This window comes from Hypomesus transpacificus, chromosome 10 (genome assembly GCF_021917145.1).
Source record: "Hypomesus transpacificus isolate Combined female chromosome 10, fHypTra1, whole genome shotgun sequence".
Classification (NCBI taxonomy): Eukaryota; Metazoa; Chordata; class Actinopteri; order Osmeriformes; family Osmeridae; genus Hypomesus; species Hypomesus transpacificus.
The window spans coordinates 2,193,656-2,220,436 of NC_061069.1; the positions used below are offsets into that span (position 1 = coordinate 2,193,656).

Consider the following 26,781-nt stretch of genomic DNA (forward strand, 5'->3'; position numbering starts at 1 on the left):
CTGTTGTGTGGATACCATGCTGTTTACCTGACGTCATCACAGAACAAGTCTTTTTCTAGTCTTATGTTTTTTTTTTCTTAACATTTGAGCTACACTACTCTATATCAGATGTGGAGCACCTGTCAGACTCAGAACTGTGTTGTTTTTGGTCCTGACTATCCCACTCCCCATGTCCCTCCCAGGCCAGTCAGTGCTGATCGTGGAGGGTCCTCAGGATGTTGAGTGTGTTGAGGGGGACACGACGACATTCAGGTGCCTCGTCAGCCCTGCTGACCTGCCCTGTGTGCAGTGGTGCCTCGACCAAACCCCCCTACAGCCCAGCCTCCTCCATCAGATGGAGGCGTGCGAGGGGGGACGCCACTCTCTCACAGTCAGAGAGCTTAGCTCCAGAGACTCTGGCGTGATCTCTGTGGTGGCTGGGGATAAGAGAGCACACGCTCACCTCCTGGTCAAAGGTAAACGCTTAGTTCCGTGGATCTAGAGCTCTAGAGCTGTTGTTGATGGAACGATTGGATCAACTGGAGAGCATAGTTTTGAATCGGTCTTTCAATTTCCTGTCTGAAATTGATGTCGAAGCACACTATGTGGATTTGAATGTCGTCCCCAGTCTCTGGAATGTGCATTGGCAAATGCAGGGTCGGGTCGAGGGATAAGTGGATGCCTGTATCCACGGTGCCTTTAGTTTAAACCTCGTCATGTTTTAATTATTGGGCAACCATTCTTAAATGGTCTGCGTTGGTCTCACCTGTCTGGTGAGATGTCCAACTCATAGGTTTTCTCATAGCCATTTTTACAATACGCACAGAACCGTGATATGTTTTTCCCCAGATGGAAACATAGTTGTCCCATGGATGTCTCTGTCTGAATGTTGAAAACTGTGAAAACAGTTGTCTCTGTAGAGTTTTTTTGTTGTTGCTGTGAAGTTGCTGTTTGGCTTTGCTGATCCTTTTGCACTTGGGAAGGATTTCAATCTGTGTTTGAGCTGTTCGACCATCTTTACCATGGTCACATTGAGCTCACGCCTTACTGAAGCCTCATCGAGCAAGACGTCATGTCCATTGATTGACCCATGGAACGGTTGTGGTTCCAAAGGCTAGCATGACGACAGATCATCTTCATCCTCCCGGTCATCTGCAACCCCTCTCTGTTTCACTGTTGGTTTTCCTGCCAGATAAGGATTGTTTAACCCAGGGTTAGATTAACCAACCATGTGGCGGTTTTTCGCCCCAAACTCTCCCCCCCACCCCCCCAGCCTTACCTCCGAGTTTCAAACAGAAGCTGAAAAACCAGGAAGCCACAGAAGGCCAGAATGTGACCCTCAGCTGTGAGTTGTCCAAACCTGGGGTCAAAGTGCAGTGGAAGAAGGGCTCAGAGAATCTTCAGGCCGGAGACAAGTATGAGATGAAGCAGAGAGACTCTTCTCTGGAGCTCCAGGTCAAAACTCTGAAGGTGGAGGACAGTGGAGAGTACTGCTGTGAGTGTGGAGACCAGAGGACCACCGCTACCGTCAGAGTCAAGGGTACGAATGTGTTAACAGTCTCATTGCTGTCTTTGTTTGAAGGTTTTGCTTTGTGTTGTTGAAGAGCTTCCACTACTAAGGGTCTAACTCCACAATGGTTTGTCAGCATTGCCTGTGACGATCAAGCAGAAGCTACAGAGCCAGGAGGCTGAGGAGGGGGGCAGTGTCACCCTGCACTGTGAGCTCTCCAAACCTGGACTCCCTGTGGAGTGGAGGAAGGGAACACAGCAGCTGAAGTCTGGAGGAAAGTACCAGATGAAGCAGGACGCCTCTGTGAGTGAACTCCTGATCAGCAAAGTGGCTCCAGAGGACAGTGGAGAATACAGCTGTGTTTGTGGAGACCTGAAGACCACCGCCAGCATCAAGATCAAGGGTAGGAGGACGTGGTTTTGATCTAGATGTGAATCCATTCATGCATTTTGTATTGTTCCTCAAATGTTGTACCTGAATTCCAGGATGTTGTTTTCATGATTACTACCGGTATACCATCTAACCTGTATAAGGTTTCTGTGTCATATTTTTATGTTGTCTTCTGCCCTTTTTCTCAACATGTGTGAATCATTTCGCTGTTCAAGCCATAGGTTTGTGTTTTTGTGTATTGTATATTGTTTTCAATGTCTTGTGTTCAATGTTTTGTGTTCTGTCTGTCTGTAACTTCCTGTACTCTGTTTGTGACTGTTGTCCTGATTTTTTTTCCATTACACATGTTTTCAATGTGTTTTCCTTTCCTCCAATTCATTAAGCAAAATGTTCTTCTGGGTCATTCAGGCTGGATCTTCCAACCTTTTTTCATCATTTGGAAGGTTCCACTTTCATTGTGATAGACAATACAGTGGTGCGGGTACATCACTTACAGTACTCTGTCTTGGAGGTTTCCATTTATAGTAGGACTTTTTGTTGTAGCTTTGAAGGCCCCTGCTCCTGCAGTCCATTCCAAAGAGGAGCCTCAGAAACAGGAAACCAAGGGAGGCCAAGGTAGGGAGGGAGGTGAAGGTGAAATGGCCTTGATTGGCTTTCTGCCTGCAGTTTCTACCTTTGCGACTCTGCTTTTTGTGACGATGAGCCAGTGCTTACATTTTATTGGTCTGTGGCGCGTTGTACCACCGTTTAGTGTAAAAATGTTAGTCGCTGTTTGTCTATCGTTGTTCTTAAAAAGTGTGCTTTTGTGAAGATCTGATGAGCTTTTGTTGTCTTGGGTGATACCTGTACTTATTTTGCTCTCAGTCGGTTAAGATGTCAGTGGCTTCTCATGTTGCTTGGTACCAGACATGACAGCTGAGACTGGTGAATGGTAATGAGCTACTTCATCTCTAACACATCTTTCATCCTAGCTGTGGAGGCCCCGGCTGCTCCAGTAGCTACCAAGGAAGAACCTCAAAAGCTGAAGGGGGAAAAGGGAAACCAAGGTAGGATGGAATGAGGAGAGGGGATGCCACCGCTTCACCTTGCTGTCTGCAGTTTACACTGTGATTGGCCACTGTTTCCAGCTGTTGCTGCTTGCATCAAGGACGACCCTCCTCCTCCTCTTCCATTTGTTGACCTGGTAGCGCTTACATTGTTTGATCAGGGATCAAGGAGTTTTATGTGATGGGCTGTTTGTCGCTTGTCATTTGTCACTCGAGAACAGACCTGGGCATTTTACAGCCCTGGGTCTTTTACAGCCGGCCCAAGGGCCACGCCCGTCCCGCGGGCTGTCCCAGTCTGGCTCGCGTGAGGTAAATAGAAAATATAAAAAGTGTTGAGCGGTAGGAAATCTGTAGTCCCGAAAGTCTACATTGATCAGGCGATTTACGTATGTGCGCTGACGCAGCCTCATCGACAGGAGACACTGAGTTAGCTGTTGGTTAGCCCTCGAAAATGTCCGCTCACATTAAAAAACGAAAGGTTGATACAGAATGTAGAGTTTTTAATAAGACATGGACTTCTAAGTATCTGTTTACTGAAGTCAAAGGCAAAGCTCTCTGTTTAGTTTGTGGAAAACTGGTCGCTGGTTTGTTAGTTAATCTGCAGACCCTGATGATCACCTGTCAGCTGTCCTTTGCATATCTACCTCAGCTAATCAACCAGACTTCAATGCACTTGTTCAAGCCCAAGACAGACTGGATTTTTCTCACTGAGTGAGAAAAACAGAACTGGAAAACATCAAAAGCACTTATTGCTTTTGTATAAAGTTAATTGATTGCTGGTCTTTAACATACATCTTATGTATTTTGTGAAGGTTTAAAGGTATGTTGTCACTTATATTACCAGTAGCAACTCAAAACCATATCATTTACAGTTTTTTATAAAGGTATAAAATGTATATTGAGAAAAATTAAGTTCAGACTATTGGTTCGGTACATAACGGTCCAAATCTCTCATGTGGCCCTTCAGGGAAATTAATTGCGCACCCCTGCTCTAGAAGGATGCCATCTTGTTTAGCCTGGCGTTCTTTGCGTCTGGGGAATGTCTGTTCTGTTTGTCTTTAGTCTGCCCGTGGTACAGTCAGTGGTCCTCGCTAACGGGTCATCAGGATTTTCAATGCTTGATCCAAATGTGATTGCTGCATCCGTTTGGCGGCAAACAGTCTCTGTCTGTTTTGTGTGTAACTTTTCTGAGTATTGATGAGGTTTAGCATGCTAAGACCCAATGTTTTACCACAGCGGTGGACACTGCAGCTGTTCCAGAACTTTCCAAAGAGAAAGAGAGCAAGGCACCAACAGAAGGTAGGCAGGGCAGCGGACATGTGCAATCTGGCTTCATGCTTCAGCCTCTGTGCAGCTACAGTGCCCTCCAAAAGTATTGGAACAGTGAGGCCAATTCCTTTATTTTTGCTGTAGACTGAAAACATTTGGGCTTGACATCAAACGATGAATGTGAAACCAGAGATCTACGTTTCAGCTTTTATTTCCAGGTATTTACATCAGGATCTGATGCACAAATTAGAAAATATCACCTTTTTGTTCGAACCCACCCATTTGTCACGTGAGCAAAAGTATTGGAACATGTGACTGACAGGTGTGTTTTGTTGCCCAGGTGTGTCCTATTACATACATTATTCAGGTTCAGATTGGGTAAGATAGGTTTTGTCTATGCAGACTGTATTCAGAGGTGAAAACAACATGAAAACCAGAGCGCTGTCTTTGGGTGAAAAACAAGCAATTGTGAGTCTTAGAGAAGATGGAAAATCAATCAGAGCCATTGCAGAAACATTGGCCATAGCCAGTACAACCATTTGGAATGTCCTGAAGAAGAAGAAAACTACTGGTGTACTAAGTAACAGACGTCGAACAGGTAGACCAAGGAAAACATCAGCAGTTGATGACAGAAACATTGTGAGAGCTGTAAAGAAAGACCCTAAAACAACTGTTAGTGAGATCAGCAACAACCTCCAGATGGCAGGAGTGAAGGTATCACTATCTACTGTTCGCAGAACAAAAGTACAAGGGCTACACCAGAAGATGCAAACCACTCATTAGCAAGAAGAATAGGAAGGCCAGGCTGGAATTTGCCAAAAAGTACAGAGATGAACCTCAAAAATTCTGGGACAAAGTTTTATGGACTGATGAGACAAAGATCAACTTTTACCAAAGTGATGGAAAGGCTAAAGTTTGGAGATAGAAAGGAACTGCTCATGATCCCAAACACACAAGCTCATCTGTGAAACACGGTGGAGGTAATGTCATGGCTTGGGCTTGCATGGCTTCTTCTGGGACGGGCTCATTAATCTTCATTGAGGATGTAACACATGATGGCAGCAGCAAAATGAACTCGGAAGTCTACAGAAACATTTTGTCTGCCAATTTAAGGAAAGATGCAACCAAACTGATTGGCAGATCCTTCATCATGCAGCAAGATAACGACCCAAAACACACTGCCAAAACAACAAAGGAGTTCATCAGGGGCAAGAAATGGAAGGTATTAGACTGGCCAAGTCAATCTCCAGACTTAAACCCTATAGAGCATGCATTTTACCTGCTTAAGAGGAGACTGAAGGGAGGAACCCCACAAAACAAACAACAACTGAAAGAGGCTGCAGTGAAAGCCTGGGAAAGCATCAAAAAGGAAGAATGCAAAAGTTTGGTGACGTCAATGGGTCACAGACTTGCTGCAGTTATTGAAAGCAAAGGATTTGCAACTAAATATTAAGTCTTATTCACTTAAATATGTTTTAAGTATATCTGTTCCAATACTTTTGATCACATGACAAATGGGTGGATTCAAACAAAATGTGATATTTTCTTAGTTGTGCATCAGATCCTGATGTAAATACCTGGAAATAAAAGCTGAAACGTTGATCTCTGGTCTCACGTTCATTATTTGATGTCAAGCCCAAATGTTTTCAGTCTACAGCAAAAATAAAGGAATTCGCCTCACTGTTCCAATACTTTTGGAGGGCACTGTATGTCAGTAATGTCAACTCCTACGTCGTTGTGCTTATCTATGGTGTGTATGTTGTGGTACACAAGTCAAAGTGCTACGTGTTGTTGTGATATGCTTTTGCCACTATTCTGCTGTTCAGTTTTTATCTCCATTGGTGTTCAGCTGGTTTGTCAGTTATTGCTTCATGTGTTGCTCACAGTCTGAACATTCCTGTCTGAGTGCAGAAGAGCTTTTTGTTCTGCTGGAATTGACTTGTTTGGCCCGTACATTTACTTGATGTATCGTTCTGCTGTCCCTCAACTTTCCACATGTTCTGTTTTGAGATATATGTAGAACATGGCTGTTTTGATTGTACAGTTCCTCGTTCTCTGCCTGTGGCACTGTTGATTTGTGAGCGTTGAAGACTTACGAAACATTCTATCTTAGCCCCAAAACCTCTCACACCTGTAGAGACTCCCAAGCATGAGAATCAGAAGCAGGCACCCAAGGAAGGGGAAGCAGGTAGGCATTAGGACAGGGACTGTTCACAAACCCAACCACGCAGACATGTGGACCACACTGTGTCCAGTATTCCATCAACTGTATGTGCACCGACTGAAGTGTTGATATTGCATTATAGCTCCAACTTCTGCAGTCGCTCCTAAGAAGTCCCAGAAGCAAGAGGCTAAAGATGCTGGAGAAGGTAAAGTAAGGTCTAGATTGGCCTGGCTGCTTTGAGTTGACAGCTCTATGTTCTTGTCAGTTCTGTCAAGCTACATCATGGCTTTCCATGGATGACCGGATGGTGTATTCAATGTTGAACTTCATCTTCAGGCTGCTACTGGTATCTAGGTCTGACGGGTTCATAACTTGCAGGATTTGATTTGCATTTGAGCAAAGTTTCAACAACATTTTATCACGGCGTAAAAGGCTCTGACTCCTGCAGCATCTGTAAAACCGAAGCCAGAGATGCACAAGACCAAAAATAATACTGAAGGAGTCATGCTCAAATGAGCAGTTTGACTCTTTGCTGCATTGTTTCATAGGTGCTGGTCATGTAGCTTTGTCTGCTGGTTGTTTGAGTGTGAGTCTGGCATCTCAAAGTGTGACATGTGTTGCTACAGTCCTAGAGAAGCCCTCAGTTCCTGCAGCTCCCATCACTCAAGGACCAGTGAAGCAGGCGACCGAAGTGGAAGGTAGGGAAAAGGACATGGTTGGATGAATGGCTGCTTCACTGCCATTTATATAATTAGCTGGATCTTTGGTAATATGCTAGAAAATACGTATCATATCTTGTTTTGTTTTTTTTGACAGAATTGTGTTTTTTAAGGGATGTTAGTTGTTGCCTCTGCTTTGCTTAGTTGTTTGTATTCCGTTTGTCAGATTGGTCAGTAATGAGTTGAACTGCACCTTGGTAAAAAAAGCCGGATTGGAGCTGATTATCTGGAATGATGTTTGGAATGCAGGACTGAAGCTGCCTACTGTTTCAATTAGTCAGTTGTGTCGGTGTGCAATTGAAGTAGACTTGATGCTTTGAGCAATTATATTTAAGGATAACCAGTTTATTTCAGTTTCTTGTTTCATATTAGTACCGAAGCCTGCAGCATTGGTTGTGGCTGCAGTACCTGCTGTACATCCTGCACCTGCCGTACCTGCTAAGGAACCTGTGGTAACTGCACAGGAACCTGTGGTACCTGCACAGGAACCTGTGGTACCTGCAAAGGAACCTGTGGTACCTGCAAAGGAACCTGTGGTACCTGTACAGGAACCTGTGGTACCTGCAAAGGAACCTGTGCTACCTGCAAAGGAACCTGTGATTCCTGCAAAAGAACCTGTAGTACCTGCAAAGGAACCTGTGGTATCGGCAAAGGAACCTGTGGTACCGGCAAAGGAACCTGTGGTACCTGCAAAGGAACCTGTGATTCCTGCAAAAGAACCTGTGGTACCTGCAAAGGAACCTGTGGTACCGGCAAAGGAACCTGTGGTACCGGCAAAGGAACCTGTGGTACCGGCAAAGGAGCCTGTGGTACCGGCAAAGGAACTTGTGGTACTTGCTAAGGAACATGTGGTACCTGCAAAAGAACCTGTGGTACCTGCTGCACCTGTGGTTTCTGCAGTCACCCCCCAAAAAGAACCTAAGAAAAAGGAGACCAAACACGAATCAGAAGTCAATGAAGAAGGTAGACATTAGCAGTCGTCTCTGTAGGCTTGCCTTTGTGTTTTTGCCTTCCTGGTGCTCCAGCAGTAATTTCAGGTACAATTCTGTAGAGGGTGATAACTTGGGTATGTGCCGTAGTTGTGAAGCCTGCTGCTCCCGCTGCCACCGAGACAGAAGTACAGAAGAAGACTGGGGACAAGGAGGCTGTTGTTGGGACCCCTGGTAGGAGAACACCAGGTGTTGGTTGTGCTTATACTTGTGCTTTTGATACATGCCTTTATGGTCATGTCAAAGTCTGATGCAAGTTTTCTGCTCGGCTTCTCTTCAGTGTACGTTGCTTGTCTCTGTTCACATCAATTCGTCCACCTGTCATCTCTGCTCAAACCCCTTAATTTGAACTCGCCTCATCTTCAGCTGCCATTAGTGGTAGTGCCCTCTCTGCTTCATGTCTGTTAGGTTTGTTACGTCTGAAGCCATGTGCAGCTGTTTTTCCGAGAGCGGCACGGTCAGCTCCTCTCCCTCTACACTTCCTCTCAGGCCCTGACACACAGAGCAGCTTAGGTAGAACACTTCCTGGCAGGGGACCAGACAGGGCGGAGAAGGTACTGTAGACAGGGAATTTAAAGCAGCTGTTTGATGATCAAATCACTTTTGGGATGTAAATTGTTTCTTCTCGTATGGAAGATAAAAAAAGTATTCAGGTTAAAGGTAGTTTGTGTCCTACTTTAGTTGTATAGTTGTTTGTGCAGAGTGTCTGTCTGGTGTCTTTGTTGTTATCTGAGCATCCCATGTTGCTTAATTGGTCTACAAACCTAAGCGTCTGAATGTTGGTGTTGAAAAGCCTGACATAGACCCGTTGCACCAGTAGATAAAGAGAAACCTTCTGTTCCTGAACACAACTCAAAACAAGAACTCTCCAAGCAGGATGCTACGGTAAAAACTGAACGTTTTGGAGAAAATCATGTTTGGCTAGTTATTAATGAAGCTCCCAGTTGTCTGTCAGTTTGTCAGTGATTAGAGATCCATGCTTGAGTTGTCAGAGTATGCACTGCTTTTTATTTGTATTTTTACATTGCTGGCTTGAGTACCTGGAAACGATGTCTTTGCCTTGTCGTAATCGATGTCACGTTAAAATGTGTATCATGTGTCAGTCAGCGAGTGCCTGTTCATTAGCTAGTTTTACTTGTGTGGCCCCCATTTCAGTTCATGGGTCTTGTGTTTTACTCAGTGTAAGTACTCTGTACTCATGTTTGTGGTTGTAGAGGCACCAGTAACTCCCTCTGGGGCCCAACCTGACAGTGCAAAGGAGGAGATGGATGCAGTGCTCCCGCTCCAGGGTAGGACAGGCTGAGATGTCTGTTTTGTGCTCTGTGTCCTGAGTTTCAAGTGTACACTGTTACCAAGTGTCTCTCTTGCTGTGTAGCTGGTATTGGATATACCGTTCTGTTCCTCTTCAAACCTGTGACTGATGTCATGTTCCGTTCTCCTGTTTTTCCATCTTGGGCGTCCACGTTTGTGTGTGCTTTTGTTCGTGTGTCAGTCTGTGTGTGTCTGAAACGTGGCATCCCTTTAAAAGCGGGTGACGTTCGCAGGTTCTGGATGGGTCGATGAATAAGCGTGTCATACTTATCTAACCTCTTCATTCCCAGCTTTTCCAATTACTTTCACACGAGAGCTACAGAGCCAGGAGGCTGAGGAGGGGGGCAGTGTCACCCTGCACTGTGAGCTCTCCAGTCCTGGACTCCCTGTGGAGTGGAGGAAGGGAACACAGCAACTGAAGTCTGGAGGAAAGTACCAGATGAAGCAGATAGGGTGTGCTATTGAGCTTCAGATCTGGGACTTGAAGTCTGAGGACATGGGAAAATACACTTGCAGCACAGAAGATATAGTGAGCTTGGCTTGGCTTACAGTTAATGGTAGGGCCTGTCAGTCTTCCTTTTCTTCTCATTGAGACATATGTTCAACACATCAGTGCCTAAGCCACATGTATTGCAGTTAGTTATAATCGTGTTTTGGGCCATGTGGGTTGTGGTTTGTCAGCTGTTCCAGTCGTTTTCACACGAGAGCTACAGAGCCAGGAGGCTGAGGAGGGGGGCAGTGTCACCCTGCACTGTGAGCTCTCCAAACCTGGACTCCCTGTGGAGTGGAGGAAGGGACAAGTGGGTCTCTGCCCCTGTGCCAAGTATAGCATCAGCCAGGAAGGGCCAAGTGCCAGCCTCGTCATCCATAACTTAGACCCGGACGACTCCGGAAGCTACACCGCTGACAGCAGCCAGCGGCACAGCACGGCCTTCCTAACCGTCAAGGGTATACCTAGATATAGTGGATTTATCTGTGTATTCTGTTGTGAATCCGTCCCCTTTCTTCCACAAGTATGACCATCTGGGCTTTAAGGAGGACAATTTCTCTCAGCATTTCTCTGTCTGACCCCTCCCCCCCCCTTCCCCCACCATGACCTTTTCCCTCCCCCACAGCTTTGCCTGTCTTCTTCAGAAGTGGGCTGCGGGATGTTGTGGAGGAGGCAGGGCAGATGGCCACCCTGCGCGGTGAGACCACCAGGCCCTGGGCGGCCGTGGTGTGGAGGTGGGGGGACACGGTCCTGGAGGCCAGCAGCAAGTACCACCTGAGACAGGAGGGAGTTGTAGTTCAGCTGACGATATTTAAACTACAGGGGGCTGACTCTGGGGAGTACTCCTGTGAGACAGGCGACCAGAGGGTTTCAGCCAACCTCACAGTGAAGGGTAGGGTTACTGGCACACATGCTGTGCTGTCCTTCACAAACAGTCTTTCCTTTTCAGTCATCTGCTTTTATCATCTTGTGAGCTTGCATTCACACCTCACTCCTCCACTTTCCTGCCTTCATGACTCGGGTTCACTTTGTACCAGGAAGAATACTGAGGGTGCCGTATCATTCTCAGTGCCTCACGGTGTTATATATCCTTCTTCATCCTTCTATCCTTCAAGTGCTTCTTTCACCTTTCCCTGCGTTGCAAGATTCACCATCTTGCAAGGCCTCGACTCTTTGTTCAAGTGTCTGTCTCACAACCACCTGTTTTCACAGGGGAGATCATTCTTTTCCAGATATTAACCCATTATACCGTACCATGGATTACCGGTTTCTGTTTGTTTATTTTTACATCTATACTTGTTTTCTTTTGAACTTTCACCCATCTCACTGTTTTAGTCACAATCTTTTCTTGTTTAGAAATATGACCGACTATACATAACCCCAAGTAGCCATCAGTAGACTTAACTCAGCCTCAGCGTTGTGGGCTCTCATTAGTAACCAAGCCACAATGCCGACTCTTTCAAACAGAGGTGGAGGTGACCATCGTCAAGTTCCTGGAGAGCTGTGTGGTGCGCCAGGGCGACGACGTCCACTTCCAGTGCCTGGTGTCCCACACGGACACGACCCGGGCCCAGTGGACGCTGCAAGACGTCCCCCTGCAGAACAATGAGATGAACGTGATCAGGGCCGAGGGCTGTGCGCACAGCCTCACCCTCAGGGGCGTCACCCAAGCCGACTCGGGCACCGTCACCTTCTCAGTGGGTAACCACACCTCCACAGCCAGCCTGACGGTCAAAGGTAAGAAGAAGATGCTAGCAGTACCATGTCAACTGACCTTAAACTGACCTCAACCATCTCTGAGTGACCCCCTCTCACACTATTCTTGCACTCTCACTTGTATCGTAGCCAATGTTATGGGCATTTATGCTCCTCCCAAACATACTTCTGCCCCTGGCAGTCTTCCATCGACCTTGTTGGCTGTTTCAGTCACCCCCAACCCGACGTTGGAAACTGTCGTCGCTAACTGCTTGTTTTTTCAACCACCGAGCCTGGCACTTTCCCCTCTTTTCATGTCCCATGCACATTTCAACTGTCTGCACATCTCCGGGATAAATACATTCGACTTTTTCCCACTCCTGTGTTTGTTTACAGCCCTCCACTTCTCTCTCTCCACTGTCATCCCTCACTGTCTCCGGCATGCTTCTTTGTTGCTTACATGTTTTCTTTTTGTTGACGAATTCTTGTGCAAAAATGTTTTTTCTTTGTGAACCAGGTGTGGCTTTTACGGTAGGTACACCAGTGCAATGTAAGAGCTGTCAATCTGAATATTAACTGGAACCTTTTCTCTTTTGTGCTATGCTTTGTTGTTATGGAACTGTTACCATGTGAGTATATAAGTTGGGTATCATTGGATGGTTGAATTGTTCAATTGTCAAATACATTTGTATTTTAGAGTCGACATAAATTAACAAAAACAAGCTCGTCCGTCCTAATCTGGGGATTCTATTTCTGTGGCAGCGGCCCCCGTGGAGTTCAAGAAGGAGCTGACGAGCCAGGAGACAGTGGAGGGGGCTAGCGCCACCCTGTCCTGCGAGACGACCAGCGCAGAGGCCTGTGTGACCTGGAGAAAGGGCTCCGTGCTGCTGACCCAGGGGGAGAAGTACTCCATGGAGCAGACGGGCTCCATCCATACCTTGGTGGTGCTCAAGCTGAGGGCGGAGGATGCTGGGGACTACACCTGCGATACGGGGGACAAGCAGAGCACTGCCACCCTGACTGTCAAAGGTAAAAGAGCTGACTGTCACTGGGATCTGTCTCACTGGGGCCTATTACAGCCTGCTATATTGTGTGTGTGTCAACTACACTGCCCTAGTCAGAACCTCAAATGTGTGTCAAATGGAATTGAGAAATTCTTTGCAGGAGCATTCTAGTTGACCTGAAGTTAATTATGGATTGGATACACTATTAGTGATTTAATAATTTATGAATTGAAGAGTTTGAGTCTTCACAAATACATTTCTCTTGTAGTAATCATACCGGGCGTCTTCCATCTATCAGTCATCGTATGGTTTGGCGCTATGTATTGGGCAAGTTTATTAGGTCTTGTTCACATAATCGTTTTTCAACCAACCAGTCCGTGTCTCCCAAGCGAGAAGAAGTGTTTTAGATATGTAGAGAAAGACTGGATGTCATTGAATTCTCTTCCTGAATCCTCCTCACCACTTACCCCGTCGAGATGCCTCGGCCACAATCACCTTTTCAGCCCTCTCACACCCCCTTCGCCCCCCCCCTACCCCCAGAGCGCGTCGGGATCACCCGCATGCTCCACGACATCACGGTGACCACCGGACAGGACGCCGTGTTTGAAGTGGAGCTCTCCCATGTCGGGGTGGCGGGAGCAGAGTGGTGGCTGGGGGACAACCTGCTCCAGAATAACGACCTGAACGAGATGAGCTGCGAGGGCAGGGTCCACCGCCTGGCTCTGAGGATGGTCACCACGGACGAGTGTGGGGACGTGGCCTTCGTGCTGGGGGAGGAGAAGAGCGTGGCCTGCCTCCTGGTGGAGGAGAAGCCTAAAGGTAAAGGAGACGAGCCCCTCCTCCAAAGACCCTCAGGCTTCATCGCCTCTTCATGTCTTTCATGCAACTGCTTGTCTTGGCCGGTGGAAAGCACTCTCTCACCCGCTCTGCACCATCCTCTTTCCATCCATCCCATCCTAACCTCTCTTCAGTGAATCATCCATTTGGTCTTCATTTTATTTTGGGGGTATATATGCTATGAAATGTTACAGACGAGATTCTTGTCACTCACAAAAAATCACTGTGAACTGAAGGACAGTGCTATCTATCCCTTTTATCCATTTAAGCATGTTACTGTATCAGGAGTGCATAAGGCATTGTAGGCCAAGGAAACACGAGAACTAGAACCTGAGTCCGTATTCCGGAGAAGCATCACGTAAGCTACGGATTTTTCCGTATCTCCAGTTCTTATCCTAGAAAAGCCCCACAATACCACCGCCCTGGAGGGTGAGACCGTCACCCTCTCCTGCACCATCTCCGAACCCGAGGCCACCGTCACCTGGGTCAGGAACGGCGATACGGTCAAAGCGGGGCCCAAGTATGACCTGAGGAGGAACGGGCCTCTCCAGCAGCTCCGCATCCACAACCTGGAGCCTGGGGACTCTGGGACGTACTCCTGCGACACCGGAGACGCCCAGTGCTCCATCACCCTCACCGTGGAAGGTAACGAACCACGTCAGACCCCTAGAAAGAACAGTTCCTGTCCCTAAACTGAAGACTGTGGATCAAGATACCCCCCAAAATGAAAGTCCTGCCTCACTCTCTCTTGCCCTCAACCACGCACCCAGTCTCTCGTCAACACCCGTCCCGAGACACCATCCACCCCACCAAGGCCGCTCGTTAACGGTCTCTCCCCTCGGACACTGATGCGGTGTCTCTCTGCTGTGTTCAACTCCTACCAGGTGCTCCGGTGTTCTTCCAGAAGGAGCTGAAGAACCAGGAGGCCATCGAGGGAGATGATATCACCCTCAGCTGCGAGATGTCCAAGCCTGGCGCTCACGTTGAGTGGAGGAAAGGAGGGGTGGTGCTCCAGGAGGGTAAGAAGTACCAGACGAAGCAGGAGGGGTGCGTTCAGGAGCTATGCATCCGCAACGTGGAGCCCGAGGACAACGGCTACTACACTTGCGATGCAGGAGACCAGCTGACCACATGCTCAGTGGCTGTAGAAGGTATCTATTCCAGACACAAGCATCACCACTCGTATTACATAACCACCTGGTATTACACAAGGTCAAAAGAGCCTTAAAATATCTGGAAAAATAAATAATAATAAATGTTTTACCCATACATAAGTATTTGCCTTCATAGGGCATTTGGTAATGAATTTCATATTAACGTAAATGGCAAATTCTTTCTAAATATACTTAATTTAAATTTTCAGCTGTACATCGAATGTACTTCGAATTTCATCAACCAAAGCATTTTTTTTGTTCCTCACAAGCGGTCTTGACCTTGAAACGAGTTATGAACTGTACATGAACTACGTGAGCACCCCAGTGTGTGTGTGTGTCTCTACAGCCAAAGAGGTCTTCATAGTGCGTGGTCTAAAGACCATCGACGTCTTTATGGGGGAGTGGGCCACCTTCTCCTGCCAGCTGTCTGGCAGGGCAGCCGGGGAGGTGCAGTGGTGGCTGGACGGCACCCTTCTGGAGCACAACCCCTTCAGCGAGATAGGGCTGGCCCCGGGCCACGTCCACACCCTCACCCTAAAGACGCTGGAGCCCGACGACTCGGGCATGGTCACGTTCAAGGCTGGCAGCCTGGTGTCCACCGCCAAGCTCTTAGTCAAAGGTATCAGGGAGGAGGAGAGGAGCCGAGGCCCTGGGCTCCCTCGAATCAGTATTCAGTCGGTTGAAAACGCGTGACACGGCTCATGAATTGTGCCCCATCCTTGCATGAGCAGACATGCTGGTCATTTCACTAATCGGTGACGGTCCAATGTGTCATGGTGTAGGCTTTGAAAAGCGCAAAACATACATGTGGGTGCAGTACTGCAGGAAAGTGCCAGGAGCTTCTTTATTATTAAACCTTAAAACAATGAAGTAATAGTCTATTTACAGTCACTACAGCAACTGGTATCAGACATTTCCAACCATAGCCTAATGAGTACAGCACAGTTTTAAAAACAAATACAAACACATTTACATACACGGATTCTTCTCTCTTTAAATATACACCTCACCCATTCTTAGATCATTGAGTTCACATGCAAACCTCAGCAAGATGGTTTCTCAGTAGTCATTCCATGGCAGTAGGTGTGATGTGTGGATACCAATATGGTTGCTTATGGTTTTCTGGGCTTTTCAGCTGTTTTTGTACTTGTAAGGCTATACAGGCTATACTTGATGTGTGGTTACACTCTGGCCCTGTGGACTCCGGCTGTACTGTAGCTCTATGCAAGCTAAGACAAGCAGTGCCTCAGAAAGAAAGTGGAATCAGGAAAGTGCTGCTCCACCCATCCACCTTGGCTGCCCCGTCTCCCATACCTAACCACCACTGTCACCCTCACCTCCGCCTCATCGTTGTCCGCCCAGCCACGCCCCTTGCCACGCCCCCTGGCCTGCAAGCACTTCAACTGTCTAACCTTTTCTATACACCCGCTCTCAGTGTGGCTTCTCTCTCCGCCCCTCACCCCCTTCTGTCTCATTGGCTGTAAGCAGACATTTGTCCTGAGACAGTTGGGCTTTTTGACCAATATTTGATTAAATAGTGACGACGAGTGCCTCTATCACACTCTGCTAATTGGACCCCCCCCCCTCACTTTCTAGTCTCACTGGGAACTCCAAAAACAAAGACAAAAAACACACGCACTGTAATCCAAAGTGTGCTGGGGTTGACAAAGCCCAGGTGTCATTCGGCATGAGCACTGCATGTCCTCAAGATCCCACACCCTAATACCCCCCCTCCCATCCGATACGGCCCTGACCCCTGACCCCCTCCCTCCCACTGTCAGACCCCACAGTAGAGGTGGTGAGCGAGATGGCGGACCTGCTAGTGCTGGAGGAGCAGCCAGCTGAGTTCATCTGCCAGTACTCCCGGCCCGTCAAGGCCCAGTGGCGGAAGGACGGTCGGCCGCTGCAGCCGGACGGCCAGAGGGTGGTGGTGGAGCAGGACTGGAATGTGGCCCGCTTGTTCATTAGCCGCGTGTCGGCCGAGGACAGGGGCACCTACTCCTGTGAGGCAGAGGGGACCTGCGTGGTCGCCTCGCTGGAGGTGGAAGGTGAGCTCCTCTCCATGTGGAAAGAGCCCCTACCTTTGAGACAATCCCAGTCTCTCTGTGTGACACTGTTCTTGCGTGAGACTGCTGTTGTCACTCAACCCCTATCTTGCAATGACTCTTGTTAGACGATGTTGGATATGTAAAGGGTTACATCTGGCACCGGTCAAAGGCCAAACTTTATCCTAGCCGGACAATGTAAAGCCTAGACAGACTATGAGAAGCCCTCTTAAGACATGCTGAAAATGTGCGTAGTATATGTGTGCCAGTAGTGGCGACCGATTGTCAACAGGTTGCTGCTAAAAGTAGCTGCTTGTAAAAAAAAACGACCCCAAAAAACCTTCAATATCTGTAAATACTATGCAAGAGCTCATCTTGAACAGGTCACGTGACCTTTACACCACCCCTCAATGAGACTGGGAGGGAAGGCTACGTTTAGCTATCAAATGGCCCCATGTACCTCTGTCATAATGGATGTTATTCTGCAGTAAACCCCTCCTCCCATCCCCTCTCCTCCCAGCCAAACCCATCGACATTGTGCAGGGCCTGGAGAACCTGGACACCATAGACGGGGGCGAGGCGCTCTTTGAGTGCGCCCTCTCTCGTCCCGAGACCAAAGACTGCCGTTGGCTGCTGAACGGCAAGCCAGTGAAGGAGTCCCCCAACGCGGAGATAGTGGCGTTCGAGAGCGGCCGGCGCCACCTGCTGCTGCTGAAGGAGCTGCGCGTCGGGGACAGCTGTACGGTGAGCTTCCAGGCCGGGAGTGCAAGCACGTGTGCCCAGCTCTCAGTCAAAGGTGGGTTCAACATGGTCGGCACAGGACCGTGCAAAAGTGGCACACCAGATCTTTGACAAGAATGTTAAATAATTCAAGTTCAAGTCTTTTATTTGTCAGATGCACAGAACAACACAAGGTTAGACTGGGCACTGAAATTCTTAAGACAAGACAACACAAGCACCTGACATAACATAACATATAAGTACACGGAACAAATGTACATCTAAATATAAATGTTAATAAATGTAAATTATTTATTTTAGAATTATTTATTTATGACTAGAATTTTGCTTAGTCTTTTCATTACTTTCAATTGTAATTCTGTACATGTCATTGGTTAGCGGTTAATTGGGATTGAGGTTGGTGGGTGATTGACATGAATCATCACTAGTTCTTATGACGTGTTGTTCACTGAGACGGGGTGCGGGGTGGTTAGGCTGGCAGCTGGACGTGGTGAAGGGTCTGGAGGACACGGTGGCGGTGGTGGGCCACACCGTGGAGTTCTGCTGTCAGCTGACGGAGCCCGTACCCGAGGCCGAGGTCAACTGGTACGCCAACGGCGCCGAGCTGAAGGCAGGCGACACCTGGGCCATGCGGGCAGACGGCTGCTCCTACCACCTGGTGCTGAGACAGGCGCCCGCCTTGCCCATCCAGGAGATCACCTTCGCAGCCCGCGACGCCATCTCTATGGCCAAGCTGACTGTCATTGGTACGTTGTTTGGGCGTTTTTGTCTCCCGAAAATACTTGATGTCAGCCCATACAGTCACCTCAGTGTTGTTTGGGACTTATTAGCTACAAGTTCAGACCTGCCGTCCAGTGTGTAACCCCACCTTCCTCACCACCAGCTGTGCCAGATCCCCCGGAGGACCCAGAGCTGGTCAACAAGAGTAAACAGTCAGTGACCCTGTCCTGGTTCACCCCCCTCCACGACGGCGGTAGCCCCATCCTGGGCTACAGGGTGGAAATGAGACTGGCCGACAGCGCCCTCTGGCTGCCCTGCCACACAGAGCCTGTGTGTAACACAGAGTTTGTGGTGGACAACCTCATTCCTGGCGGTGGCTACCGGTTCCGAGTGTCAGCTATCAACAAAGCTGGAACGGGAGAGCCCGTTCAGCTACCTCAGACCGTCCAGCTTGGTGAGTGTGTTGTCCTGACATGCACACTTCCTGTGTAGCATGTGCAACCCTAACCCACCGTAGGCTTGTGATGTATAATACGCTCTATACAATACAATATTAAATCCAATCAATTTGGGAAAATAGTGAGGGACATTTCAATGTAGTAAACTATCTGGGGGTAACCTGTAACTCTCCTTCCTTAATAAAGCATGAAAAGATAGAGAAATACCTTGGTGTTTGTGGTGACGGAATGATGTGGTTTTACAGAGATTAACATGGATTCAATTAGTCATACCGCATGTGGTGATTAAATCAGGACAAACACAGGATCTCAGTTTGAGATCCTGTGTATAGATTAAACATAGAAATTCCAAATATTTGCTCACAGAAAACCCAACATGGGAAAGTAATAAACTACCCTGGGGTATTTAGTCTTTAGTTTGAGAATTTGTTTTTAGAAAGCTTGCTTTAAGTTTGATGGCGCGCTTAACGTTGGAGTCAATATCTGTAAATCATGTTTACATCAAGTTATGCATCAAATCAATTTCCAAAAACCCACATATTTTGAATTAAAGAAAAATACAAAACAAGTCATTTGAATAAAAATGACTGATGTAAACCAGGCTATTACACATGGCTAGCTCCATAGCCTAGCAAGGAGTTGCAAACAGTTGAAGGACTAGCGGGAAGCACAAACCTGCCAAGAACACCATTAAATGAAATAATAATGTTCCTGTGTTTGTGCCTAGTCTTTCGTGTGGGAAATCAGGGTAACACCTGCAAGGACCAACCACCGTCTGCCTTTCCTTACTCAGCTCAGCAGTATATGCTACATTTGAGTATCCAGAGTGTCTATGTGTTCCACAGAGGCTCCAGTGACAGTGGACAAGCCCCTGTCCACCTCAGACCTGCAGGTGGGCCAGATGGCTCGTGTGGAGTGCCAGCTCTCTGCTGAGGGGGTTTCAGTCACGTGGCTGAAAGACAGCAAGGAGCTGGAGATGGGGGCCAAGTACCAGGCCACCACTGAGGGCAGGAGCCAGGTGCTGCTCATCAAGGGCTTTGAGGCCAGCGACCAGGGGGTGTACACTTGCGTGACCCCGGGAGACGCCGAGAGCTCCATCAACCTCAACCTGAAAGGTAGAGTCCAACACGAGACCCCTCGTCTCGCTCCTCAAGACTTAGAACACCTCTCCTGTACCAAACCCTAAATAGTTGTGGAGCCCCAACGGTGGCATCAGGGAAAGATCTATAGCTCCACGTTATGACTGCAGCATCAAGTTCACCTATCCTACTCATTGATATATTAGCATGTGCCCCCCCCTGCCACCCACCCCTGGTCTTATTTGTGTTTCTTAGAGTCTGATAAGGCAGAGCTTGAGGAGGGCATCCAGCCTAGCTTGCCCCCGGAGGCCGCCTCCGAGGGGGACGTCCACGCCCTGTGGGAGGCCTTGGCTAAGAAACGGCGCATGAGCCGCGAGCCCACCCTGGACTCCATCTCAGAGCTACCAGAGGAGGACAAGGAGCCCAAGGAGCCAGCCAAAGAGGAGACAGCAGGTGAGAATCAAGAGGCGAAGGCCCTAGAGAACGTGGAGATTAAAGTTCCAGAGGGAGAGCGGGCCGCGGAGCCCAGCCTGTACATTAGCTCTGAAGACGAGGCCATACCGGGAGACCCTACGCTGGTCTCCTACCTGAAGAAGAGCTGCAAGGCTACTCTCTCCTCAGGTCAGTCCATCGCCACCGACAGGTTCTACGCCCAGATGTCCCAGGTGTCGGAGCAGACCACCATAGTGGTCCAGAAGACTTCTTCACAGGAGGCCGTGGTTTCGGACCTCACCGAGAAGGACGAGCCAGATCTTCTAGATGCCGCTGTCAAGATCCAGGCGGCCTTCAAGGGCTACAAAGCCCGTAAGGACATGCGTCCTGTCTTCAAGGACATCTTCAAGGACCAGACCAAGGAGCCCAATGGGACCATCCACCTGGAGTGTGTTGCGGAGGGAAAGCCCGACAAGGTGCGCTGGCTGAAGGACGGAGAGGCTCTAGCCGACGGCAAACACCACCACATCGACATCTACAACGACGGCACCACCTCCCTGGTCATCACCGCCGTCACCACCAAGGACACCGGGGTGTACACTTGCGAGGTCACCAACAAGTTTGGCGTGACCAGCCACAGCGCCAAGGTGACGGTGGGCTCAGCAAGGGAGTCGTCCGGCCGCCGCCCGCTGACGGTGGGTTACAGCGCCGACAGCGAGCCCGAGAGCTCTTCGGGCAGCGAGATGGACGAGTCCTTGAGGCAGGCCGGAAAACGCCTCCGCCGGCTCCTGCGGACGCGTCTACCGCCCAACGTGGAGGAGGAGTCCTTCATCAGCGCCGACGAGGGAGACCTGTCCCCTCCGGACCCTCAGTCATACCGCGAGGACGAGCGCCACATCTACATCCGCTTTGACGCGCGGCCTGAGGCCGAGGTGGCCTCCCAGAAGTTCCAGGAGATGTTCACCGCCCAGGGCGTCCCCGTGGAGACCACCATCCTGGACGGCCAGGGGCTGAAGGTGGAGCTACGCATCATGAAGATGGGGTACACCCAGGACGGCTCCCAGACCCCCACACAGGAGAAACCGATGCCCTCTTTCATGACGGGAGCCCCTGGTAGGAAACGCGTCACTTAGTATTCTGTGTAAACTACTGTGAAGAGTCAACATGTACTGTGCTTAATATTGAATTGCCACTTTGTTATTGAGTGTCCCATTAGTGAGTAAAAAAACCTCAATAGCCCAATGCCTCAGCAAGGCTGGTGTGGTGGTGATTTAATTTCAGTGTGATTTGATTTGGATTTGCTACTTTTTCAAACATGAATGGGAGTTTTTGCTTTACTACTGTTAACCCTAAGCAGGTCTGTAGCCGACTTGCTGAATAAATGTGTGATGCCCATTGTGTCATCAATCCTTTCATCCCATGTTCCATGGTGCGATGTGCGTCTGTGTGTCCATTGTGTGTGTGTGTGTGTTAGCGGTTACAATATGTTGTCGATATTGGTCAGTGGTTTGATGTGACTTTTTTTGTCTGGTTGTTGACTTTACTCACCTTTTGTTCTGTACTGATGTGTTTTTGGAGTCTTGCGTTTTGTCTAAACCTTGGTTTATGTGTGTACGACGTGATAATCTCTCAGTGGACGTGTGGCGTTCAAACATTTCTTTCAACAATTTCCATGCATCCACTTCCATGCATCTACTGGCCATGTTACATTGCATGCTCTCATAATCTGTCATTCTCATTCTGTGTGCTTTCACAGCAAATGTCAAACACCAGGGCTGCTCATTATTCTCACTGTTTATGAAGATCCACTGTCATGGACCTATATAAACCATCCTGGTATCCAATTAACTCTAATACTGTTTAAGAAACAAGTTCCAGATTCCCCCCAAAAAGACTTGAGCCATACCTTATGGGTTCACCAACCACTGTTTACCAACCACTGTTGTCGCCAGTTTCCTGCCATGTCTAACCAGAAGTGCCCCCCCTTGTTCCCCAGCCGCCCCTGTCTTCCTGACGGAGCTGCACAGCCAGGACGTGCCTGACGGCTACCCGGTCAGCTTCGACTGCGTGGTGATCGGCAAGCCGCCGCCCAGCGTGCGCTGGTACAAGGACGGCAAGCTGCTGGAGGAGAACGACCACTACATGATCAACGAGGACCAGGAGGGCTGCCACCAGCTCATCATCACCACGGCGCTGCCCTCCGACATGGGCGCGTACCGCTGCACGGCCGAGAACGGCAGCGGCATCGCCGCCACCAAGGCGGAGCTCAGGGTCGACGGTGAGGGGCCTCGGAACACACGTGTGCACCAACACACAGCCACTCACTGATACAGGACCGTGCAAAAGTCTTAGGCACAAATATGATAGTTGAAAAAGTTCAAAAAAATGCTTTAGGAAATATTCAAATTATAAGACTAAAATGTTTGATGAACATTGCACTTTTATACTGCACAAATACAGCAGCCCCCCAAAATATTATTAATATACACACATATACAACATTCATATAAAAAATGGTGTGTCATAAGACTTTTGTATAGTACTGTATATCTGTCTTGTCCAGAGTGTTGTGCAAGGACACACACTCTCTCTTTCTCTCACACACACACACACACACACACACACACACACACACACACACACACACAGAGTGGGAACTATACAATGGCAATCAGGGGGGTCAACTTCTTCAGGGCGTAAAGTAATATTTACGATTACAGGTAAGAACGATATATAAATGTATCGACCCCCCGACCTGTTGTTTTTACCTCTTTTGGGGGGGTCCAAGTCTTAATTAGGGAGGTCAACCCCCCCCGTCATTCGCACAATGCACGCACACACTCCACACACTTATACATCTGTCTCTATCCCACAGTCTCCTGCAGCTCAGATTATGACACTGCTGCCGATGCCACGGAGACCTCCTCCTACATCAGTGCCAAAGGTTACCAGTCTAGGTGAGAGACACTCAACCCTGTCCACATACTGCTGACACACACCTGCAGGAGCGCCATAGATGTTTCCTGGTTATCAGCTAATCACTGACAACCATTTGACTTCCTCTCCTCCAAGGGAAACGGAGGCCTTCGAGTCTGTGTCTGAGGACGACCAGCTCCCCCAAGTGGTGGACGAGCTTCACGACGTCCACATCAGCCCAGGCTCACCCGTCGCTAAGATGCAGCTCAGAGTCAAAGGTGAACTGAACTCCCATCTCTTTTTACCTCCACCCCACAGAGGAGGTCTATCAGTTGATAGAGCTATGTCTATCATTTATCACAGGCATTATGGACAGCATAGTGGTGGAGCATTTGAGGACGGACCAAGAGAAAAAACGAATCCTCTCACAAATGTCACTGTGGATGAAAGCGTCTGCTAAATATGATATATAGGACAGTACATATACTATTTGCAAATATACAACTATATACGTATTTCTTTGATTAAACGCTGCAGCGTTTATTCCACAATGTTCATTTTTGGTGCAGCGTTTATTCAAGGGCGGTGTTTATTTGAGGGCCTTTAATTACAGAAATACGGTATACAGTACTTTTGGCACAAATAAAACATTTAAAAAAGTTAAGCAAAAATTAAATGAAAAATGAGAATAATTAAAAAGGAAAAGACTAAAGAAATATTTTAGCACCATTGCACTTTTATATAGCCGCACAACTACAGAAGACCAAAATCAAATTTAAGACATTATTCATGTCAAAAACCCTGTGTGTCTAAGACGTTTGTACTGCACTGTACACATATTATACCCATTTGTGAGGGGATATAAGAAAAAGTGAACCTCAGGGTTAACCCCTTGATGTGTCCTCCCCAGGCTTCCCCAGGCCCAGGCTGTACTGGTTCAAGGACAGCTGCCCGCTGAGGCCCTCTGACCGGCTGCTGCTGAAGACCAAGGGGGACATCCACAGCCTGGAGGTCCTGAAGGTCAACAGGGAGGACACCGGGGAGTACTCCGTCTACATCAGCAACGCTGCCGGCTCCGCCTACTCCTCGGCCAGGCTGCTGGTCCTAGGTGGGTCCACTCATAGGGAGGTGGACATGCTAGGGAAGTGAATGTGGGTTCTGGTCAGGTCACAGTATACATTGTAGTTTGGGGGCCACAATTGAGGGTTTTCTTAACGTCGTACTGTAAACAAGTCCAAACATTCAGGAAGCAGGAAGTAACTGTCTCTCTTTCTCTCAATAGGCCCAGGAGAGATTGTGCCAGAAGATCCTAAGATAGGTATGGTAGTAAGATAGGTATCAAGGTATGGTAGATATTGTTTAGAGAGTGTGTAGCAGATTCGAGATGGGCGGTGTGTTGTCATGTTGTAATTGTTTGGTGTGCAGACTCCAAAGAGCCTCTGGTGCCTCCCCGCTTCCTGGAGAGGTTCAGCAACAGGAAGGTGAAGCAGGGAGCCAGCATCACCTTGTCTGTCAAAGTGGAAGGTACTCCTCGCAAGTCGCCCTTCACCCCTGCTCTGCTCTCCGATGACTCAATACTACGATCGTTCGGAAGTTCGGTAATTCTCTCTCTGTCTCCATCTCCAATCTGTGTCTCCTCTCCTCTATCCTCCTCCCCTCCTCCAGGTTCCCCTGCTCCCCTGGTGAGCTGGTTGAAGGAGGAGTCGGTCGAGGACGTGCTGTGGATCAAGCCTGACACCAAGGGCTTCAAGGTGGCCAGCTCCGGGTGCCAGCACAGCCTCATCCTCATGGATGTGGGCCCAGAGTACAGCGGCGCCTACACCTGCATCGCCACCAACAGGGCCGGCCAGTCCATCACCACCGCTCATCTGGAGGTGGAGGAAGGTGAGTGACTGGGACACACTCAACCAATCAGTACTGAACCGCATCCTTGGGATTGGACAGGGTTTTTGACGGTGGCGTTTTTTGACACAGGGCCACGACCAAAGGAAGAGACCAAAGTTCCAGAGTAAGTTTTGGAACTCACCGTCCACGTGGAACGATGTTCTACTCCTGAAGCATGTTTTACCTGTGAGAAGGAGGGTTTTGACTGAGATGGTACGTTCTCTTCCTCAGAGTTTTGGGCATCACCATCACTCCTCCAGAGGACGAAGCAGCCAGGGGGAAAGGTAAGAGGAGGAGCTCGTAACACTGCCGTGTTTCAGCCGGATCCAGCGAGGAGGGAGACGGTGTGAGTAGGCCTTGAGTGTTGTCCTGTGCCTCTCGTCAGCAGAGAGTAAGATCCCCTTCCTGGGTGACGTGGGGACCGAGGAGTTCCTGCTGAAGCTCACCTCTCAAATCACGGAGATGGTGTCCGCCAAGATCAGTCTAGGTGAGGGGGAGCGTGTCACTGACTGTTCCGTCAGTCCTACCGACATTTGTTCGTATCCCGTCGATAGTAATGTTGCGCATACTGCCAGGCAAGTATGTAGATTCACCAAGAAATATCCCACATGTTTGTTTTTGAGGGCGGAGTTGATGGAATAAATCCAGATAGTTTGGCAGTGATTTAAAGTGTGATTTGACTTAGGCTAGCCATTTTCATCTATCTATCAAAATGAAATTGTAGTGTTTTTAATGGCAAGTCATCAATCATTACCAGTGATAAATTATGGTATTGGAGATATCAAATTCAAATTGTATTCCTATATTAAATTGTAATGCTATCACAAACACTATAAACTAACGGTTCATCACAGTCCATGTCATGCTATGACTCAAGAGCCACCTCAGTCATTACAAATACAGGAAGCTAATGACCTAGCTAACAAGACCTCTATAATTTGAAGCTTTTCTACTGCTGCAGTCTAAACTCATGAAAGCTTAAGAAACTGCTCAAAGAAAATGCCTTGTGGTTTTCCTCTGGTTGCTCAAGTGTGTGACAATCATAGATCAGGGTTGAAGTCAATTCTGTAAGTGAACTGAAATGTCCAATTCAAGAATTTAGATGATTGTTATTGCCCTGTAGGATTCTTCAGCTGGACGTTCAGTTTACTTGAAATGTAATTGCTGAAATTACTGAAATGTAATTGATTCCAACCATAAAAAAGATTTGGCGTTGTCACTAATGCTTGTTTTCAAGCCTGTGTGTGTTTTGACCCATGTGTGGATTTCCTACAACAGTGGACAGATGTTCCAATCCTTCATTTCATCCTTCACCCATCCATCCATCCATCCACACTCACTTGCTCATCCGATCAATAATTTGTTATTCAGACAGCTTACAGAACCATCAAGTGCTCCAGTGGATGAAATCATGGCCCAAACCACCCAGTATGTATCCTAAGTACATCAACCAACCTCAATAGCCTCACCAAAAGCCAAAACATTCTTTCCACAAGGAGCCCGTTTTGATTTGCTGCCGGTTTCTAAGCTTTGGTTACCTGTGAAGTGTCTGTACTCCTCTGCATCCTTCCCCGTCTCTCTTGGTTGGATTGACGTTTAGAGAGAGGAGTTTGTTAGCTTGGAAGACAAAGCGCAGATGACCACAATCATCTGTCCATGTTGCACGAAAAAGCCTGAGGTGTTCACTTGTGGAAATAATGTAGGCCTGGTGGTATTCTCATTCTCTGCCACAGACAGCTGTTATTTATAGTATGTCACATTATGAATACATTCACCTTAGCTTGAAACGAGTCAGAATTCCTTTAAACGGTGGTGGACCAAACTTCCAGACCACTCTATCATTGTACCATATCAGTATATACGACAATGACCTGTATATACTATGAGGTCAGACATTTCTTTCTCACCATTCATTAGTTTAGTTATGTTGTCTTATGTTTTTGTGAACA

At 48.1% G+C, this 26,781-nt stretch overlaps 1 protein-coding gene across 1 annotated transcript in view; it reads left to right on the top strand.

Annotated features, from left to right (window-relative positions):
• LOC124473019 (obscurin-like) overlaps positions 1–26,781 on the top strand; it is a 62,358-nt gene that overhangs the window by 25,359 nt on the left and 10,218 nt on the right. The window contains exons 37-73 of the mRNA XM_047028235.1: positions 1,253–1,519; positions 1,626–1,892; positions 2,423–2,494; positions 2,851–2,925; positions 4,162–4,224; positions 6,308–6,382; positions 6,501–6,563; positions 6,985–7,056; positions 7,450–8,040; positions 8,157–8,240; positions 9,281–9,355; positions 9,668–9,934; positions 10,059–10,325; positions 10,493–10,759; positions 11,335–11,604; positions 12,325–12,591; positions 13,107–13,385; positions 13,791–14,048; positions 14,288–14,554; positions 14,904–15,176; positions 16,339–16,605; positions 17,123–17,398; positions 17,817–18,089; positions 18,227–18,517; positions 19,367–19,636; positions 19,856–21,145; positions 22,029–22,310; positions 22,908–22,989; positions 23,105–23,226; positions 23,859–24,056; positions 24,231–24,266; positions 24,374–24,472; positions 24,614–24,832; positions 24,923–24,956; positions 25,064–25,116; positions 25,218–25,319; positions 26,204–26,260. Of these exons, the coding sequence (XP_046884191.1) occupies positions 1,253–1,519; positions 1,626–1,892; positions 2,423–2,494; positions 2,851–2,925; positions 4,162–4,224; positions 6,308–6,382; positions 6,501–6,563; positions 6,985–7,056; positions 7,450–8,040; positions 8,157–8,240; positions 9,281–9,355; positions 9,668–9,934; positions 10,059–10,325; positions 10,493–10,759; positions 11,335–11,604; positions 12,325–12,591; positions 13,107–13,385; positions 13,791–14,048; positions 14,288–14,554; positions 14,904–15,176; positions 16,339–16,605; positions 17,123–17,398; positions 17,817–18,089; positions 18,227–18,517; positions 19,367–19,636; positions 19,856–21,145; positions 22,029–22,310; positions 22,908–22,989; positions 23,105–23,226; positions 23,859–24,056; positions 24,231–24,266; positions 24,374–24,472; positions 24,614–24,832; positions 24,923–24,956; positions 25,064–25,116; positions 25,218–25,319; positions 26,204–26,260 (8,070 nt within the window). The remainder of the gene's footprint in view (positions 1–1,252; positions 1,520–1,625; positions 1,893–2,422; positions 2,495–2,850; positions 2,926–4,161; positions 4,225–6,307; positions 6,383–6,500; positions 6,564–6,984; positions 7,057–7,449; positions 8,041–8,156; positions 8,241–9,280; positions 9,356–9,667; positions 9,935–10,058; positions 10,326–10,492; positions 10,760–11,334; positions 11,605–12,324; positions 12,592–13,106; positions 13,386–13,790; positions 14,049–14,287; positions 14,555–14,903; positions 15,177–16,338; positions 16,606–17,122; positions 17,399–17,816; positions 18,090–18,226; positions 18,518–19,366; positions 19,637–19,855; positions 21,146–22,028; positions 22,311–22,907; positions 22,990–23,104; positions 23,227–23,858; positions 24,057–24,230; positions 24,267–24,373; positions 24,473–24,613; positions 24,833–24,922; positions 24,957–25,063; positions 25,117–25,217; positions 25,320–26,203; positions 26,261–26,781) is intronic.